At 53.9% G+C, this 17,592-nt stretch overlaps 1 protein-coding gene across 5 annotated transcripts in view; it reads right to left on the bottom strand.

The window, feature by feature from the left end:
* Positions 1-17,592, bottom strand: part of SCAP (SREBF chaperone) — a 76,947-nt gene that overhangs the window by 4,296 nt on the left and 55,059 nt on the right. For all 5 annotated transcript variants that reach the window (XM_017855707.1, XM_017855712.1, XM_017855708.1 and 2 more), the window contains 13 exons: positions 10,467-10,624; positions 9,403-9,623; positions 9,113-9,218; positions 7,969-8,141; positions 7,457-7,583; positions 5,901-6,013; positions 4,393-4,487; positions 2,870-2,968; positions 2,493-2,711; positions 1,266-1,642; positions 596-784; positions 262-463; positions 75-190 (listed from right to left, as the gene is read on the bottom strand). In XM_017855707.1, the coding sequence (XP_017711196.1) occupies positions 75-190; positions 262-463; positions 596-784; positions 1,266-1,642; positions 2,493-2,711; positions 2,870-2,968; positions 4,393-4,487; positions 5,901-6,013; positions 7,457-7,583; positions 7,969-8,141; positions 9,113-9,218; positions 9,403-9,623; positions 10,467-10,624 (2,195 nt within the window). The remainder of the gene's footprint in view (positions 1-74; positions 191-261; positions 464-595; positions 785-1,265; positions 1,643-2,492; positions 2,712-2,869; positions 2,969-4,392; positions 4,488-5,900; positions 6,014-7,456; positions 7,584-7,968; positions 8,142-9,112; positions 9,219-9,402; positions 9,624-10,466; positions 10,625-17,592) is intronic.

The raw sequence follows: 17,592 nt of genomic DNA, 5'->3' as shown, positions 1-17,592 counted from the left end.
TGGTGGGGTGAGGGGGGTAGGTGGTGGGGTGAGGGGGGTAGGGGGGGCACAGAGGAGAGAGCAGCCGCACCTACCCTGGGCGCGGGATACGCGTGAGGCAATCCCCGGTCTGTGCGTCCCACACACACACGTGGCCTGCCAGGCAACAGCTCACCAGCAGCATGCCGTCGCTGGCCAGGCACTCGATATCCTGCGGGAGCCTGGTGTTGGTGTGGGCCAGGCCCCAGCCCTCCCCTGCCTGGCCGCTGTGCCCCCGCTCACCATGAGATGGCCGCGCAGGACCAGCGGCACAATCTCTGTCTCAGGTGGCGCATAGCCGTAGTCGTCGCAGGGCAGCTCCCCGCGCCTCCGCCGCCCAGGCCCGCTTCCCGGCTGCCCGTAGTTGCGCGGGCACAGCACGCGGTACAGGCAGAGCAGCAGCAGCACCAACACAATGCCCGCAGCTAGACCCAGCGCCGCCACCCTGCATGGGAAGGTGGACTGCTGTGAGACATACCTCACAGCCTGTCCCCTCCCCTCCTCCCTCTCCCCTACTCTTACCCACCCGTCCCCCTCCCCGCACTCTATCCCACCCCACCCTACCCAGCAACCTTACTTGTACAGCGTGACGTCTCCATGGGCCTGCACCCCACCTGGGCCCTTGGGTCCCGCTTCCCAGTGCCCAGCAGGTATGGGAGCCGGTGGGGGCCAGGCACTGCGGCCATCCTGAGGGTGCCGGCCCTCCAGGGCCTCCCTCGGGTTCAGGCGGAGTGTGACTGGGATGACGGGCAGCAGGCTGATGTACCTGGGGTCCGGACAGTGGGCAGCCTCAGCAGGGGGCCTCCCAAGGCTTCCTCCTACTGTGCCTGCCAGCCAGTCTGCTCCCTCCTCCCCAGGCAGGCCTCAGCTCCACCGGCCAGACTCTCCCAGCATGGGGGTTGGGGACAGAGGGAGGTCCCTCCCCAGCCCAGCTTAGCAGCCAACCTTGCTGTCCCAGATGCCAGCACCCAAGCAGCCCTTCTGACCGTGTGAGGTATCTCGCTCCCCACTCCTGGCACAGGTGGGTGGGTCTCATTCTAGCGAGGGCTGGCAGCCACCTGTGACTCCTCAGAGGAACCTGGGGTTGCTGTTGGGTTATGGCTGCCTAGACTACCAGTTCCCACCTCACAACCTTATGAATTGTTTTATTTGCAGAATTCAAACTGTGGGCCTCCTACATTGGGGAAAGGGGATGGTGAGTTGACACCATCGAGTGAGGAGGTGGCACCTGGCACGGCCCAGCTCACCTCTTGGCCAGTGTGATGTTGTAATAGCTGAAGAGCGTCGGCCAGTGGCGGAAGGACAATTTCCTCCAAAGTTCCTCATCCTCAGGCCCCCAGGTTACCTCTGGGACTGGGCTGTCATGGACAACCTCTGCTGGACCTCCATGCTCAGGTGGCTCGCCTGGCGATGTCTGGTTCTCAGGTAGCTTAGGTGCATCAGGTGGGAAGATGGAGAAGGCAGGGTCCGGGTGGCTGGCGGGCAGCATGCCACTAGGCACAGGCATGGGAGCCAGGGCTCCCTCACCCAGTGGGCTCTGTTCCGTCACCTGGGCAGCGAGGTAGGTGCGCAGCCCTGCTGGGTCTGTGTATACCAGGATGCCAATCCAGACAACGGTGCCAGCCTGCAGTGGAGCAGGGTACTCAGTGGGAGGAATGGGCCCCAACCCCCAGCAGCTTCAGCCCTCATGCTGAGAGGAAGCAGCACAGGGACCTGAGGCCTAGGGATGGGAGAGGACACAGGCCCCACTGTGTGCTTTCCTCCTGCCTCTCCGAGTCCTCCTGCTAATACCTGCCAGCACTTGGTGCTGGAGGGCCTGCTTCCCTTTCCACAGTTAGGGGCTGAGTTTCTTGGCCTGGAAATACACTGAAGCACCCTGAGGTTTGACACAGAATGTCCCTGTCCCTAATCTCCACCTCAGCTGGGGTCAGAAAGCTGCTACTATTCATATGGTCAGCATGGCCAGAGGGCCAGCTGCCTGACCTGCTCCAGAGTCCCCCAGAGGTCCTAGTCTCAGGGGGCCTCAGCCTTCCTCCCGTCTCAGTTCAGCTCCCTGGGAGAGGCACTGCTGCCCCACAGCCAGCACAGCCCGGCTGGTGACTGATTTTGCCCAGCACTTTCCACCTTCTGCACACCATGCAGCGGCCGATGAAATGTGGCCCAGGGAAATGTGGTGGCCACAGGTGGGTCCATCCCAGAGCACTTGACTAACAGGCTCCTGTCCTGGGCCACTCTTGGGAGAGGATGGCTCCTGTACCTGAGAGCCCTGGAGCTGCTTCTCCCACAGGCTTGTCTCCTCAGAAGCCACCAGGGTCTGGGCAGGGAGGACACAACAGGCAGCTCCCCAGAGCCAGGTTTCCAGGGGCCACCAGGGCCTGAGGAGCATCCCTCGCCACTCTAAGGCCAAGTGCAGCACCACAAGGGGCCTGGAGCGCTGGCCCTCCAGAAGAGGGCAGGGCAGGGGTGGCAGGTACCATGATGAGACGCTGTGCCAGGCGGGTGCGGGCCAGGAAGTAGACAACACGCAGCCTCTTGGGGAGCCGCAGGTTTCGGAAGGAAGACGGCTGCAACGTGATGGTGTGCAGTGTGGACGGCCGCACAGCCAGCTGTCGCTCGTAGCGCGTTGGCTGCCCCACTGGCTTGGCTGAGGGTAGGCAGGCCTCAGGGGGCAGCCGCTTGTTCAGGTCCGCTAGCTGTTGGGGGCACAGTGGTCAGGGCCCAAGTCCACCATCCAGAGGGCGCCCGCACAGGACCACTGCCCTGCCCAAGGTCCACACCCTTCTCACCCAGGACTCCCTCAGTACAGCTAGGGCTGAGGAGGTGGACGGGACAAGGCTCAGACCACTCCTACCTCCATCCGGCGAATGTCAATGGACAGGACAGTGGTGAAAAACAGCATCTGAAGGAAGAAGTCAGACACCAGCCCCACGACGGCAAAGAGACAGAACTCCTGGAATCAGAGCACACAGGGTGGGGTGGAGGGGAGGCGGTGCCATGATCTGACTGCCCCAGCCCTAGAGGAGCAGTGCTCGGACTGCAGCCACCTCAGAACCGGCAGGGCAGCAACAGGCAGGGCACAGCAGAGATGAAGAGAGATGCTGGTTGGTCCTCAGCTCACATACCACTAGCAGCTCACCCTGTCTCCACTAGGGGGCAGCGGAAACCCTCACACTTTCTTCAGAAAGGGCTGAAAGGGGAGGGGGGAGTACCTTCCTTGAATCTTCCGGTCCCCCTAGAGAGGACTGAAGGCCTGATCCAACCTGGAAACCTCTAAGCCCCACCAGCCTGCTCCCCAAAAAGTCCTTCCCCACTGAGCCCCTACCCTGCTCATGCATCACCAACCCAGCCAGAGCCCAGGCCTGATTCATGGGCTCTCAGAAAGGTTCCCAGCCAGCAACTGCCCCGGAACAATGAAGAGAGAGAGGGAGGGATTAACTCTCCTCTAAAATTGAAAAAGGGTGAGCTCTCTGCTCCCCAAGCTCTGTCAGCAGACAGAATTTTCTGAGATGTCAGTGTTGAGACCTCTAGCGCATCACCACAGTGCTACTCGGATCTGGGGCAAGACCATGGGGTACAGATAGTGGCACAGTGGTTGTCTCAGCTCTAACGTCCCAAGACTACCCTATTCTGCAGATGTTACTGTTTTCCAGGAGAAGCAGCCCACAGCCCATCTGTTCTGTTCACCCCCATCCCTCAGCTGGCCTGCCAGCCCTGAGGGAAAGATGGGGGAGAAAAGATGGCATCCTCCCCTTCCTGCAACTCCTTTTGGAATGGCTGGCATCAGTCTGAGGTTCCAGCTCAGTGCAGGGCCACCTCCACCTCGGCTCACAGCCCACAGCTGAGCAAGGGCACTTTGCCAAGAGCAGGGTCACTCTGGGCAATGGGTGGTGGCCCTCCCACAGGTCAGGCCAGGCAAGGTCTCTCGTCTGGAGATTGCAGCATGGGTCAGGGCCAAGGGAGGAGACCGGAGGAAGGGTCTAGGAACCCCACGGTGCTTCTCCCTCAGAAATGGGAAACAGGTGTGACTGAAATGGCACAGCCAGTCCCCAGTTTCTGCCATGCCCTTGCAGCCTCCTCCTGCCACCTGGCTGAAGGGGAAGCAGGCAGGGAGGGGTAGGAAGAGGGTCAAGCGCAGAGCCTGCCCAGCTAGGCACTCAATCTCGGAACCCAGCCAGAGTTTGCTGAGCACTTCTGAGTCAGGCGTGCCAGGGGCCATCTGTGTGCTCTAGTGATCCGCTTGCCAGGCAAAGAGGTCCCACCTCAGAGGCAAGGATGCCTGTGCTGAAGAGGGGAGCACCCTGCCCATGGCTGCACAGCTGGGGAGCACAGTAGTTGCTTCCATGCTCATCCAGGTGGCAGGCCTTGGGGCCTTACCTGGATGGCAGGCACTAGGGTGAAGTAGCCAATAAGGATGATGCCCAGCTCCGTGGCCATGTTCTTCATGATGGACCAGCTCTCGCTGCTTAGGCCTGCAGAGGGCAGCAACAGGGCACAGGGCAGCACGTGGCCACTCAGCGACATGACTCACACACCCTCAAGGGCCTCAGAGTGGCAGAGGCATGGGGAGGGCCCCAGCCCTCTGAAGCAGCCATTCCACCAAAGCACCCCAGCCCTCAGGGCCCTGCTAATGCCCAGACTCTGAGGGGCCGTCACCACCACACAGCTGCTACAGGGAGTGGGTGTTCACAGCCTGGAGGGTGCAGGGGAGGGCTATAACCATCAAAAGGGGGAGGAAGCAGAGTGCAGATGAGAAAATCCACGAGGAGAGCCAAGTGCCACCCACTCCAATCACATCCAACCTCTGCATGTGGTTCTTGTCTGGTCTGTATGGGCCAGCACGACAGTGTGCCCACCAGCCACATGGCAGAAGCACTCGGGGGGTGGAGGAGCTGGCTGCGTTCTTCCTCAAGCCCCTTCCTGTGGTGAGCCCTGATCCCATGCTATCACACTGTCACATGTCTAAGGCTCTGTGCTCCTACTGGGCAAGGACTATGTCGCCTCATGTCTTCCTAACTCCACATACAGCACAGGGCCTGGCTTATCACAGAGGCTCACAGAGGTTTGCTGGATGAATGGACAGCTGCCTACAGTCCTGTTCCTCACAGACACAGGGTGACAGGAGGTGAAGAGGAGGAAGACGCTCAAGTGACCAGACCTCCAAGGCCAGGCTCTCCCTTTTCTCATTTTCCCCAAAACCCCAGATACCCAGCTTCTACCAGCAGGGCCAGAGGGAGCTTTTCTGGCAGCCATGAAGGCAGCATCTCTGAAACGGCCAGACCCTGGGGCTTGGGCTAGTGTGCTGGAGTGAGGCAGTAAGAGAAAATACTAGGCACTAAAATCCCCAAACAGAAAGTCACCACCAAACACAAGCCCCACCCACACTGAAGTGCAGTGGCGTGATTACAGCTCACTGTAGCTTTGACCTCCCAGGCTCAAGCAATCCTCCCACCTCAGCCTCTTGAGTAGGTGCGACCACAGATGCATGCCACTATGCCCTGCTAATTTTTGTATCTTTTGTAGAGATGGTGTTTCACCATGTTACCCAGGCTGGTCTCGAACTCCTGAACTCAAGTGATCCACCTGCCTCAGCCTCCCAAAGTGCTGAGATTACAGGTGTGAAGGTGTGAGCCACAGCATGCAGACTGGTTTGCTTTCTTATTGACACATGAACCAGGACGAAGTACAGTCCAGTGGCCCCATGGCTCCCAAGGGCACACACTCAAGAGCTGCCAGGGCCTAGTGGCCCACTGCATATTATGCCGGAGGCAAGAGCAAGGGACATTTCAGGGGCTCTGTTTGCTCACAGAGCGTCAGCAGTAAGAGGAACAGGCCCCTCTCCAGCCCCTCCTGCAGCCCCCTTTCCAACTCCCCCACTGTGTTACCTTGGGCGATCCGCAGCTTCACCTCCAGGTCTACCGGGGTTGAGACCACGGACTTGGTGAGCACCAACACATTCTCTAACCCAATAACCACCACAAGGTAGGGGAAAATCTCGCTGGGGACAGAGAAGGAGAAGGTGAGGACAGTGCTGTGGTGGTTCCCAACAGACTGGGGCCCTCAGGAAGGCTGTGGGGTTTCCAGCCTGTTACAGGGGCTGCTGAGTGACTCCCACAACCACTGGGCAGAAACCCTCCCCTGTCCACCTCACCCAACAAGGCCTGCCTCTACACAGTGCTCAGCTTTCAAGCAGGCTCCAGAGCCTTGCGGAGGGGCCAGGAACCGTCCTGTCTCTAGCCATCTGGCTCAGGGGGGCTGGGAGAGGCCCCTCAGGGACAGCTGTGCAGCGCCACTGCTAGACCACACTTCTCCCCGCCCCTCCCAGGAGGACCGCTGGCTAAAGACAATGACTGCTGCCAAAACCCATGCCAGTAACTCTGGGTGGACCCATCACAGCTAAATATGCAAGGAAATGAAACCACCCTGAAGGCCCACTCACCTTTGTTGAGAAGCTGTGTGTGGAGAACAACTGTTCCTACAGAAAGCTCTACCAGCTATCTGAGCCCACCGTCCCACACTCCCCGCAGCAGAACCTAAGAGTGTCTATGTGCGAGGAACACCAGCTGAGTTATAACTTGCGGGACCTCTGCTTTGGAGCCAAAGGAAGGGAGGGCCCCTGTGGAGGGCACGGCAGACGGTATGGGAGGACGGTGTTTAACACCATCAGGCTCAGGAAAGGGAGCAGGTATCTAAGAGCAAGGAAACTACCAGAAACAAAACACAACGTCGCTTTTCATACGACCAGCCTGATGGGCCAAGGTGGGGGACAGGCCAATCCATAATCCATTAATAACCATTAACAGACAGGCAGGTGGGCCTATCCAGAGCCAAGATCAAAGCCTGAGGACAAGCCAAGGGAAGAGCTTCCAGACTAAGGTTCAGAGAGGAGTGGCAAGGGGAAAGTAAACATCAGTGGAAAAGGCAACAAATTACAGTGTGCTCATATCTTCCAAAGAGCTTCCTCTAAAATGACCTATTTCATTAGGCATTTATATGTTCTAATCATGAAAAAAAAGAAATGTTCTCTTCTCTATCTCACACCTCCAGTGACTTAAGCCATCAAGCTGCAGTGTGTGTGCGGTGTGTGTATACAGAATATATAAACACAGATGCACAAATCCGACTACACACATGCAATACATATGTATACACAAACACACATACCAACACACACCCCATATATACACACCCAGCCCACAAATACACACTTCTGTACATACGGACACTCACTATAGCTAGATATGCGATATACAAACACTAGTATGAATACAAGCCAGACAAAGAAGAGGAAGAAAATGTACCTCTTAAATGTCAAAAACAACAATGTGAAGACGTGAGGTCACAGCAAACACCCAGTCCAGGGAAGGCCAAGTACCCAGAAGTGCAAGGCTCTCTGGCCTGAGCCCACCCTGTGGCCCAGTGGAGCCTGCTGGGGACCTACCCGCCATTGAGGGTGGGCGTCAGGCCGAAGAGTGTGCAGAGTCCCACAGACATGAGCAGCGAGCTGAGCACTGTGACCACAGCGGCCAGGGCCAGCCCCCACTTGGACTTGACCATGTCGATCTTCCCTGGAGGGCAGAGAGGGCACATCAGGGCAGCCCCTCCCATAGCCCCTGGCCCACAGGGGCTCTCAGGACTAGGTTGCCCTGACAGTTGAGGAAGGGAAAGCTCCTGGTTTCACCAAAGGAAAGGGACAGGCACAAGCACTTCCCAGTGTCATGGACATAGTACACCTTTTAGGAACCCTAACTCAGGGAGGGGCTGAAAGTGAGAAGAGCCTCGGCCCCACCCAAGCTCCTAAGACCCTGCTAGGGGATGAAGCCTTAGCTCTGACGACCACCAGGTGTGTTCTATCTCTCTACCCCAAGCCACCTCCAGAGGCAGGGAAGCAGGTGACATGGAAATGCCCGTTTAGCTTGGAGAAAGCCCCCGGTCTCCCTGCCATGAACCTACGCGTGGAGAAGTAGATGTAGGCAAACAAGATGATGTAGGTGGTCACAAGGGGGATGAGCTCAGCGACACCAATCTCCTCCTTGAAGTGCACGTGGACCAGGCTCTCCGCCCGAAGGCTGCAGTTGGGGCTGGGGTGCAGAAGCATCAGGCGGGCACGCAGGCTGCCCAGGAACCTGGTCAAGGAGCAGGGTGGGGGTAGATGGAAGTGTTGCTCTTGGTTCCGGGGACAAAGACAATCCCTGGACAGAGGGTCCATTAGGACCTCCCTCCTGCCTGTGTTGGAAGGGAACTTCTCTCTGGTGCCTGAGCTTCTCTGTAGTCTCCAGGGGCACTGGGAAAATCACAGAGGGGCAAAGTTTTCTCAGGAGCCCCTCCTGCTCCTTTCTCAGCCTCCCTTTCCGGACCTACTCCAACACTCGCTTTTTATTTATTTTCCTATTCTATTTTTTGAGACGGAGTCTCGCTGTCGCCCAGGCTGGAGAGCAGTGGCGAGATCAGGGCTCACTGCAAGCTCTGCCTCCCGGGTTCCCGCCATTTTCCTGCCGCCTCCCGACTAGCTGGGACTACAGGCGGCCACCACCACGCTCGGCTAATTTTTTGTATTTTTAGTAGAGACGGGGTTTCACTGTGTTAGCCACGATGGTCTCGATCTCCTGACCTCGTGATCCACCCGCCTCAGCCTCCCAGTGTCTGGGATTACAGGCGTGAGCCCCCACACCTGGCCTCCAACACTCTTGATTGCTAAAGGCCCAGGAGAGGCGATCAGAAGCACCTCGAGTGCCACTGCCAGTTGGGGAGGTGCCTGCAGTGCCCCACTGGGAAGGCCTCAGGCCATACAGGGCTCACTAGCAACCAGCTGGGGATGCCTGCCCTAGGCTTAAGAGAGACTAGAGGAGGCGCCAGGACACTGAGACTGCCAGCCCTGCCTTAGTCCCCTATGCTTAACCAGCTGTCAGGTCATCCCCATTAAAATGTGGTAGACAATATCATCTAGTCTAAGGGATGTAAACATTTCAACAGGAGGCCTGGAAACTCTCCAAGTTTCCAGGGGGGCATTCAGAACACTCTAACCAGAAGAGGGACTACTCAAAGCCTCATGTTACCCAGCAGACCAGTCAAGAGCCCCGGGTGCTGTCAATCTTACTTGGCATGGTAGCGCTGGAAGACCAGGGTGATGGTGTAGGAGACCATCCTCTTCCTGGTGTAGAGGCTCACCCCGCTGTACTTCCCGGGAACACCAAACAACAAGTCTGCAAGTAGAAACCAGCAGGTACTGACAAAGAAATGACAGCTACTGCAGAGCCACCAAGGACCCCTTTTTCCCCCCCACCCTGGGAAACAAAGGGTAAACCCTTATCTGCCTAAGCACACATCAAAAAGACAGTGACCAGTGGGCACCCTTGCAGGTCTGAAGGGAACTTGTACTGCGGCTACCTTTGAGCGTGGCTGAAGTTTGCAGGGTTTTAGGCTCGTGCTGGTGGATGGTCCCAATGATGTCAGGATCAGCATGGAAGCGTTCCCGGTCATTCTGCCAGAAATTCCCAGGGGACAGCAGCAGGCATCCATGTTCAGGGAGTAGGTCCCTGAGCTTCCTGAGGCCTGGCAGCAGGTCGGTCACTTGCAGACACAACTCCTCCAAGCTCCTGGTCCCAGAGCTGCGCAGGAGACAGGACAAGGAACCTGCTGTGTCTGCCACCACAGGGCAGATCTGCGGTACTTAGGGGATGTCCTCTGTCTGTTCTTCAATACCCCATATTTGCTCTCTGGTAACACCAAAGAGCCTGACCACTAGGGCAGCAGGGGAAAGTACTTCCAGGTGGCCAATAACCTAACCATGTGGCTGTCTGACTTTAAGTGCATCTGAAGCCCAAAAGCCCATCAGCTCTGAGGACAGGCAAGTGTACTATGACAGCATGCACAATCCCGCCCACTAAAACACCCTGGCCAGTTCAGTGGATGAGGAGGGACTGGGGTAAATCTGGGGCTTCATTTAGTTCACCAAAATATCTGTCAACGCCAGTAGCTAACTAAAACCTGGCAGTGATGCAGCTTGCCAATTACACACATTGTATGCCGAGCCAGCATAACCCAGGGACCCACTGACAGGCAGGGGAGCACAACCTGGGCTGGGGCTTCAGAAGGTACCCCCCGGTAGAGCTTGCTTCTCGTCGGCAGAGACACCACCATTATATTCACACCATAACCCACAGGCAGGAAGCCACGTGGGTCATGAGTCAGCTCAGTGGACACTGACTCCATCTGAGATGTAAGGATGAGACTCAGGGCTATGTGTGTGCCATCTGCATAGGTCTAAGGGGAATGCGGCCACTGTGGACCCACAAGGATGCTGAGAAATTCAAGGCTGGCTCACCCTCCATCCTTCTTGCTTGTTCTATCTCTGCAGAGCTGACTGGCTCACTGGAGTTACACTGAGGACTGTAACTCTCCCTTCAGTACAGAATGGGATTCAGGGAGGCAAGGGTCCCTGAGAGGGATACCTGTCTCTCAGCACATGGTTCCGGATCTCCTCCACCAGTTGGAATGCCCGGGACAAAGGTGAACGAAATACATCTACTGCCAGGAGGTTCTTGTGCCAGGGAAACACTGAGGACTTCACAAATATCTGCTGGACGTAAGCCACCGGGGCACCCACATACTGCAGAAGAAATGAGGGAGGGCAGAAAGGGCAGCTGAGCACAGGAGGAAGGAACACGGTCCAATTCAAGAGATTTAATGGGCATCGGAAACCATGCCCCACAGAGTTAAAGAAACCAATGACTAACACAAGTTCTTGAGTTTGCAGGATGGCAGATAAGAAAAGAAACAATTTGCTGAAACCCAGAAACTCCCTCCACTTATGAGATAAAAGAACTGGCTGAAATAAGCTGGAACCAAGATGGCCGACTGGAGTTGTGCAGAATGACCCTGCCGCCGTCACAGCCTGAATTTCCACTGCATGTTTCATACTAACTCCCCCAGAATTTGCACATGAGACCCATGAGGTGGCATCAAGAGATAAGTGGGCATGCTCAAGGACTTTCCAGAAATCCCCCTTCCTTCCACCAATCATCTGCTAATCCTAGTATCCACCCTCTAAACCTTTTCTTTTCTTTTCTTTTCTTTTTTTTGAGACGGAGTCTCGCTCTGCCGCCCGGGCTGGAGTGCTGTGGCCGGATCTCAGCTCACTGCAAGCTCCGCCTCACGGGTTCACGCCATTCTCCTGCCTCAGCCTCCCAAGTAGCTGGGACTACAGGCGCCCGCCACCTCGCCCGGCTAATTTTTTTAATTTTTTAGTAGAGACGGGGTTTCCCCGTGTTAGCCAGGATGTTCTCGATCTCCTGACCTCGTGATCCGCCTGTCTCGGCCTCCCAAAGTGCTGGGATTACAGGCTTGAGCTACCGCGCCCGGCTCCACCCTCTAAACCTTTTCTAATAAAATTACTGCCTTAAAGCCAGCACAGGGAGGCAGACTTGAGCTGGACTCCTGTCTCCTAGGGAGTCAACCTTCAATACAAAGCTTTTCTTTTCCCCAAATCTCAGTGTCGTAAGTATTGGCTTCTAGTACATTGGGCAGCGAGCCTCTTTTGCTCAATAACACATCTACTATGGGCAAAGCGTATGTGGGACCAGGTGTAGGCAAACTATGGCCTGTAGGCCAAATCAGGGCCCATGCCTGTTTTTCTTTTTGAGACAGGGTCTTGCTCTGTTGCCCAATCATGGCTCACTGCAACCTCAATCTCCCAGGGTCAAGAGATCCTCCCACCTCAGCACCCCCACCCACCAAGTAGCTGAGACTAGAGGTGTGCACCACCACGCCTAATTTTCAAAAGTGTTTTGTAGGGACAGGGTATCACTATGTTGCCAGGCTGGTCTCGAACTCCTGGGCTCAAGCGATCCTCCCATCTTGGCCTCCCAAAGTGCCCCTGGCTAACTTCTTTATTTTCTGTAGAGATGGGGTCTCACTATGTTGCCCAGGCTGGTTAGTGCCTGTTTTTCTACCTCCAATTTTTGCTGAAGCACAGCCACACCCCTACCATTACTATTGTCTATGGCTGCAACAGAGGCCGTCTGGCCCGCAAAGCCTAAATGCTTACTATCTAGCCCTTTATGGAACATGTCTGCTGACCGCACTATAGACTCCACACTCCCCAAAGCATGTAGCCTGTCTTACTGATCCAGGTTTTGTCACTTGCAGCCGAGTAGCGGGTTTTGAAGGTCAAAGGACCCAATTTTAAATCACAGCTTTTCAAACATATGACCTTGGAAACACTTTTGACATCTCTGGATTTCAGTTTCCTCACTGTGAAAGAGGAATAACGACATTCACCCTGCAGCATCAAGATGTATGCACACACCACACATGCATACAAACAGCGTCTGAGAGATTAGCAGAAACATTAGCAATGAACAATCAGGCACTTCACTTCATCTGACCCTCACAACAACCTGATGAGGAAGCAAGGAGAGGCTCAGGCATTGTGCCTGCCTAGAGCTTCACACTCCAGGCAGAGTGGTGCAAGGACTCAAACCAAGGTCTCCTCACTCAATATCACACTTTTCTCACTAGAATCTGCCATCTACCCTTCAAGAGCTTAACAGGGATGTAAATGACAAGCGTGTTCACACATGCAACCCTCAGTGACAGGCATGTCGTGGAGGACCCCAAAACATGCTGGGTCAGCCATGGCAAGATTACGGCCCAAGAGAAGCTAAGTGGAGCCATAAGGTTAGAAAAGAACAGGTAGGAGAGGGGCAGGAGGGAATGTGAGTTGCAAGGGATGCTGAGAACACAGAAGGCACCAAGGAAACCTGTCAGGGGATAACAGAAATTACGAGGAAGATGACAAAGATGACAAGCAGGCCTAGACTGAAGCCTGACTAAGCTGTCAGAATTTAGTCAATTGACAAAGCAAAGCCCAGTGTCTCTGAGGTGAAGGGGCAACCTGATGAAAGCAGTGCTCTGGAAAGACTCCCCTGGAGGTGGCGACAACTGGAGACAAGGAAAGATGGTCCTAGACAGTGTTGTACTGCGAGCTATGGACTGAAGGGGGCAGGGCCCAGCCCAGCTGAGGGATGAGGGGCTGTCCCCACGCCTGGGCTGCAGTCAGGAACTCCAAGGGGCATGTGTGTGGATGAAGGGGAGGTCATAGGGCCACTCACCAATGCAGTACTCCAGGTTACAGCATAGGCAAGGGCCAAGATGCTGAGCAAGCACAGCAAGTTAATGCCTCCTGGGACCCTGGGCACAAAGGAACCAGAGGCAACCATCTGAGCCTTGTGAACTTGATGTGGCTGTGCCTTAGTGAGGGCTCTGGGGACAAAAGGCCTTGTCTACTTTGTCTTCTGTATCACACTCAGCCACTAGAAGCTGCTGGGAGGTACAAAGGCACCTGGATGGAGCTGGCCGCCACAGGCTGTGACCAGAAGCTCACACAGGGCTGAGCAGGGAAGAAGCACTAACCCGGTAAGGAAGAGGTGGGCAGGGCCCACACTCACTGTGCTGAGCTCCCACAGTCCCTACTTAATATTCAAGAGAGAAATGGACATAGAAACACTGGTATCTTGAGTGGGTGATGGAGGAAGTAAGGGCCAGTGGGGTCCAGATGCCCCTAGGCAAAAGACTCTTAACTAGAGAGAGGCTGTGGCAGGCAGCCTTCTATCACAGTCCCCAGCAGTCCACACCTCCTTGTGCTCATGCCCTTGTGTAATCCCATCCCCTTAAGAGTGGGCTGGACCTAATGATCTGCCTCTGACAAACAAATACAGCCAAAGCAATAAGAAATCACTTTTCCAATTAGGTTACAAAAGACTATGACTCCTTCTCCCACCCTGGCCCCGTTCTTTTGGGAGCCACCACTCTGATGAAACCAGCCACCACACTGCGAGCTGCTCAGGGAAGGCCTATGTGGCAAGGAATTGAGAGAGGCCTTCAGCCAACGCACAGTGAGGAACTGAGATCCTCAGTCCAACAGCCTGTAAGGAACCTACCTTTAAGTAAGCTTGGAAGGGGATCCTCCCCAAGCTGACCTTTGAGATGGCAGCAGCCTTGGCTGACGGCTCTATTGTAGTCTTGCGAGAGACCCTGAGCTAAAGGACCCAGATAAGAAAACCATGGCTCAGAGAGAGAAAATGAAGTGTCCGAGGTCACAGAGTTGATAGGCAACAGAGCCAGGACTGAAACCCAGAGCTGGGTAGCTCTGAGAACGTGAATCTCATGGAGAACACCACACAGAAGGAAAGGCCTAGCACAAGCAGCGTGGGAGAGGAGCTGAGGTTCTGGGGGCCCTGGAGTCTCCAGCCACCACAGTTCAGAGCATGAGGCTCCCACCCAGAGCTTCCTGGAAACCCTGTGTCCATGCTCACGCAGCCACCACAAACACTGCAATGTTGGCCGTAGAAGTCCGGCATGCAACAAGCCCAGCCACCGCTGTGGACCTGCCAGCTGGGTCTTGGTGTGAGGCTCAGGTTTTCACAATGAGCCAGTCTTGGGGACCCAGGCAGTGCTGGAGACCTCAGGTTTTGAAAACAGAATCCTTCCTTTCTATTTAGATAGAGCAACCTAGAGCTCCAGGTATTTTACCTTCACACTGGTGCACCCGTGGGCTCCCTCAGAACAGGATGTGGAGGACTCCTGCCACTCAGCTCTTCCTACAGAAAAGGCCACCTGATCCTTGCCCTCCAACCCCGGTGGGCAAGGGCTGTGGTGGGAAGAGCAGACTCAGGAGACCTGCCTGAGTTCAAATCCCAGTGCCACCACTCCCTGGCTGTGTCCCTTGGATGATGGTTTCCAAGCCTTGTCCCTTACTGAGGCAAATGAGAATAAAACCTCAGACCTCACTAGAGCTCCGTGAGGACCAAACAAAACAACTCCTGTGAACCATCCAGATCTAGCAAAGTATCTGAAAATATATTAGTTATATCATTTCCATTATCCCCTAAAACTATGAAAACTGGAGTTGGTGTCCCATGCACAATCATCTCAGTCTACAAGTTTCTCCAAGTCCAGTACGATGGGTCTCCTTATCACCACTGTCATCGAGTCATTGCCTCTAAGGGAATGGCTTCCCAATGCCTACAGAATTAAAAGTTTAAACTTCACAGGCCAGGAGATTCAACTTGTTTCCACCTACCATGCTCCAAGAAAAACTTCAGACTCACTGTCTCCTAAATAAGCCATGCTGTTTTTTATTCAACAAGAAACCTTTCTTGAGCATCTACTCTGTGTAAAACATTGGAGTATATAAACTTGAAGGAAACATGACTCTGATGGGGTCGTCATGTAGAACACAGAGAAGAAGCAGAGGACACATTGCAAGAGAGCTGGGGAAGGCTTCCTGGAGCTTCACGGAGCTGAGGGATAAAGCCTAAGGAGTGTACTTCTGGTGCACACCACAGGGCAGTCCAAGCACACAAATCTTCATTCTCCCCTCTGTTTAACCAGCCAGACTTGATTAATGACAATGATGGCAATGGCGACAGCCACAAACACTGTTGAATGCAAGCGACGAGTCAGGCACTGTGCTAAACCCTTGCATTCTTTCGCTTAATCATAAGAATTACAGTGTATAATGTAGGTATAATTATCCCATTTTATGGATGTGGAAACTAAGGCACAAGGTGATAGTAACTTGCCCAAGGTCACAAAGCTGGAAAACGTAGTCTCTACTTTTTCTGCTTTGTTCTTCTCTTCCTCTGGTAAAAACATCCCTCTGCCCAGAGAGAACCACCCTTCCCCAAGAGTGGCCACAGAGGCCAATGGTCACAGTGACAACACAGGGTACGCCTAACTCTGAGCACAAAGACATGGCAGAACTGACTGGAGTCCTTTCTGGAGCACACATAAAGGTTTAACTGTAGGGTGCAGCCATCAATCCCATTGTGGAGAAGCACCTAGCAAAAGGGGAGGAGGAGGGCTACATAAAAAGAGAGCCATCTCCAGCAGAGAGAAAAATCCACAATTCAACAAAAAGAAGTCAAACAACTCAAAATGGGGACATCTGAACACACACATCACAAAGGAAGACAGGCAAATACAATAAGCACTTGAAAAAGGGACTAAGGTCATTAGTCATCTGGGAAATGAAAATTCACATCACAATCACAATGAGATTTCTCTATATTAGAATATGGCTTTAAAAAAAATCCAAACAACTGAACACACCAAGAACTTTACAGCACAAAGACTGAATCTTAATGTATGGGAATTTTTCAATAATTTAGGAGGCCAAGGTATATAAAAAGAAGGACATTTCATCTCTGTAGTCCTCATTCTGAAAACCAAAGTCCACAGTGAAATTCTTAACCAAAGTCCAAAGTATATTCAGATTTTCTCAAGTTTTTGCCTAACGTCCTTTTTCTTTCCCAGGATCCCATCCAGGAAACCACATTACGTTTAGCTGTAGTGTCTCCTGAGGCTTCTTGTAGCTTGTGACAGTTTCTCAGACTTCTCTTGCTTTTGATGATATTGACAGCTTCGAGGGATACTGGTCAGGCATTTTGTAGGGTGTCCCTCAACTAGGATTTGTCTGATGTTTTACTCATGATTAGACTGGGGCTATGGGTTTGGGGGAGGAAGATCAGCAGTAAAATATTCTCCTCTTAACATACCAAGGGCACAATCAATCAGTGTTGATTTATCACTGCTGCTTTAACCCCAATCACTGTAGGAGATGTCTGTCAGGCTTCTCCACTGTAAAGTTACTTTTTCTCACAATCACACTGTCCTCTTTGGAAGAAAGTCATCATGCATAGTCCACACTTTAGGATACATTACTTAGAATTATTTTGCCCAGGAAATTTGTCTATTGTCATCCATTCATTTATTTATATTTATTCAAGCATATGGACTCAGGATGGACTCACAAAGAATTATTTTATATTTTGGGTTATAATTCAATACTGGTTTATTTTGTTGCAAAAATTGCTTTAGGCCAGGCACGGTGGCTCACGCATGTAATCCCAGCACTTGGGGAGGCTGAGGCGGAGAGATCACAGGGTCAGGTGATGGAGACCATCCTGGCCAACATGGTGAAACCCTGTCTCTACTAAAATACAAAAAATTACCCAGGCGTGGTGGCATGTGCCTGTAATCCCACCGCCTCGGGAGGCTGAGGCAGGGGAATCACTTGAACCCAGGAGGCAGAGGTTCCAGTGAGCTGAGATCGCGCGACTGCACTCCAGCCTGGGTGACAGAGCAAGACTCCGTCTCAAAAAAAAAAAAAAAAAAAAGAAAAGAAAACAAAATTGCTCTAGCACTGACCACTGGGGAGCTCTTTCAATTTGTCCCCCTATGTCTCTTTGACATACACTATATTCATTTTAAACTTTGAAAAATATTTGTCGGCCGGGTGCGGTGGCTCAAGCCTGTAATCCCAGCACTTTGGGAGGCCGAGACGGGCGGATCACGAGGTCAGGAGATTGAGACCATCCTGGCTAACACAGTGAAACCCTGTCTCTACTAAAATAAAAATACAAAAGACTAGCCGGGCGAGGTGGCCTGTATTCCCAGCTACTCGGGAGGCTGAGGCAGGAGAATGGCGTAAACCCGGGAGGCGGAGCTTGCAGTGAGCTGAGATCCGGCCACTGTGCTCCAGCCTGGGCGACAGAGCGAGACTCCGTCTCCAAA

The sequence above is a fragment of the Rhinopithecus bieti genome, unplaced genomic scaffold, assembly GCF_001698545.2.
Source record: "Rhinopithecus bieti isolate Rb0 unplaced genomic scaffold, ASM169854v2 scaffold_39746, whole genome shotgun sequence".
In the NCBI taxonomy this organism is placed as follows: domain Eukaryota; kingdom Metazoa; phylum Chordata; class Mammalia; order Primates; family Cercopithecidae; genus Rhinopithecus; species Rhinopithecus bieti.
This window is presented reverse-complemented; position numbering and strand designations above follow the sequence as displayed.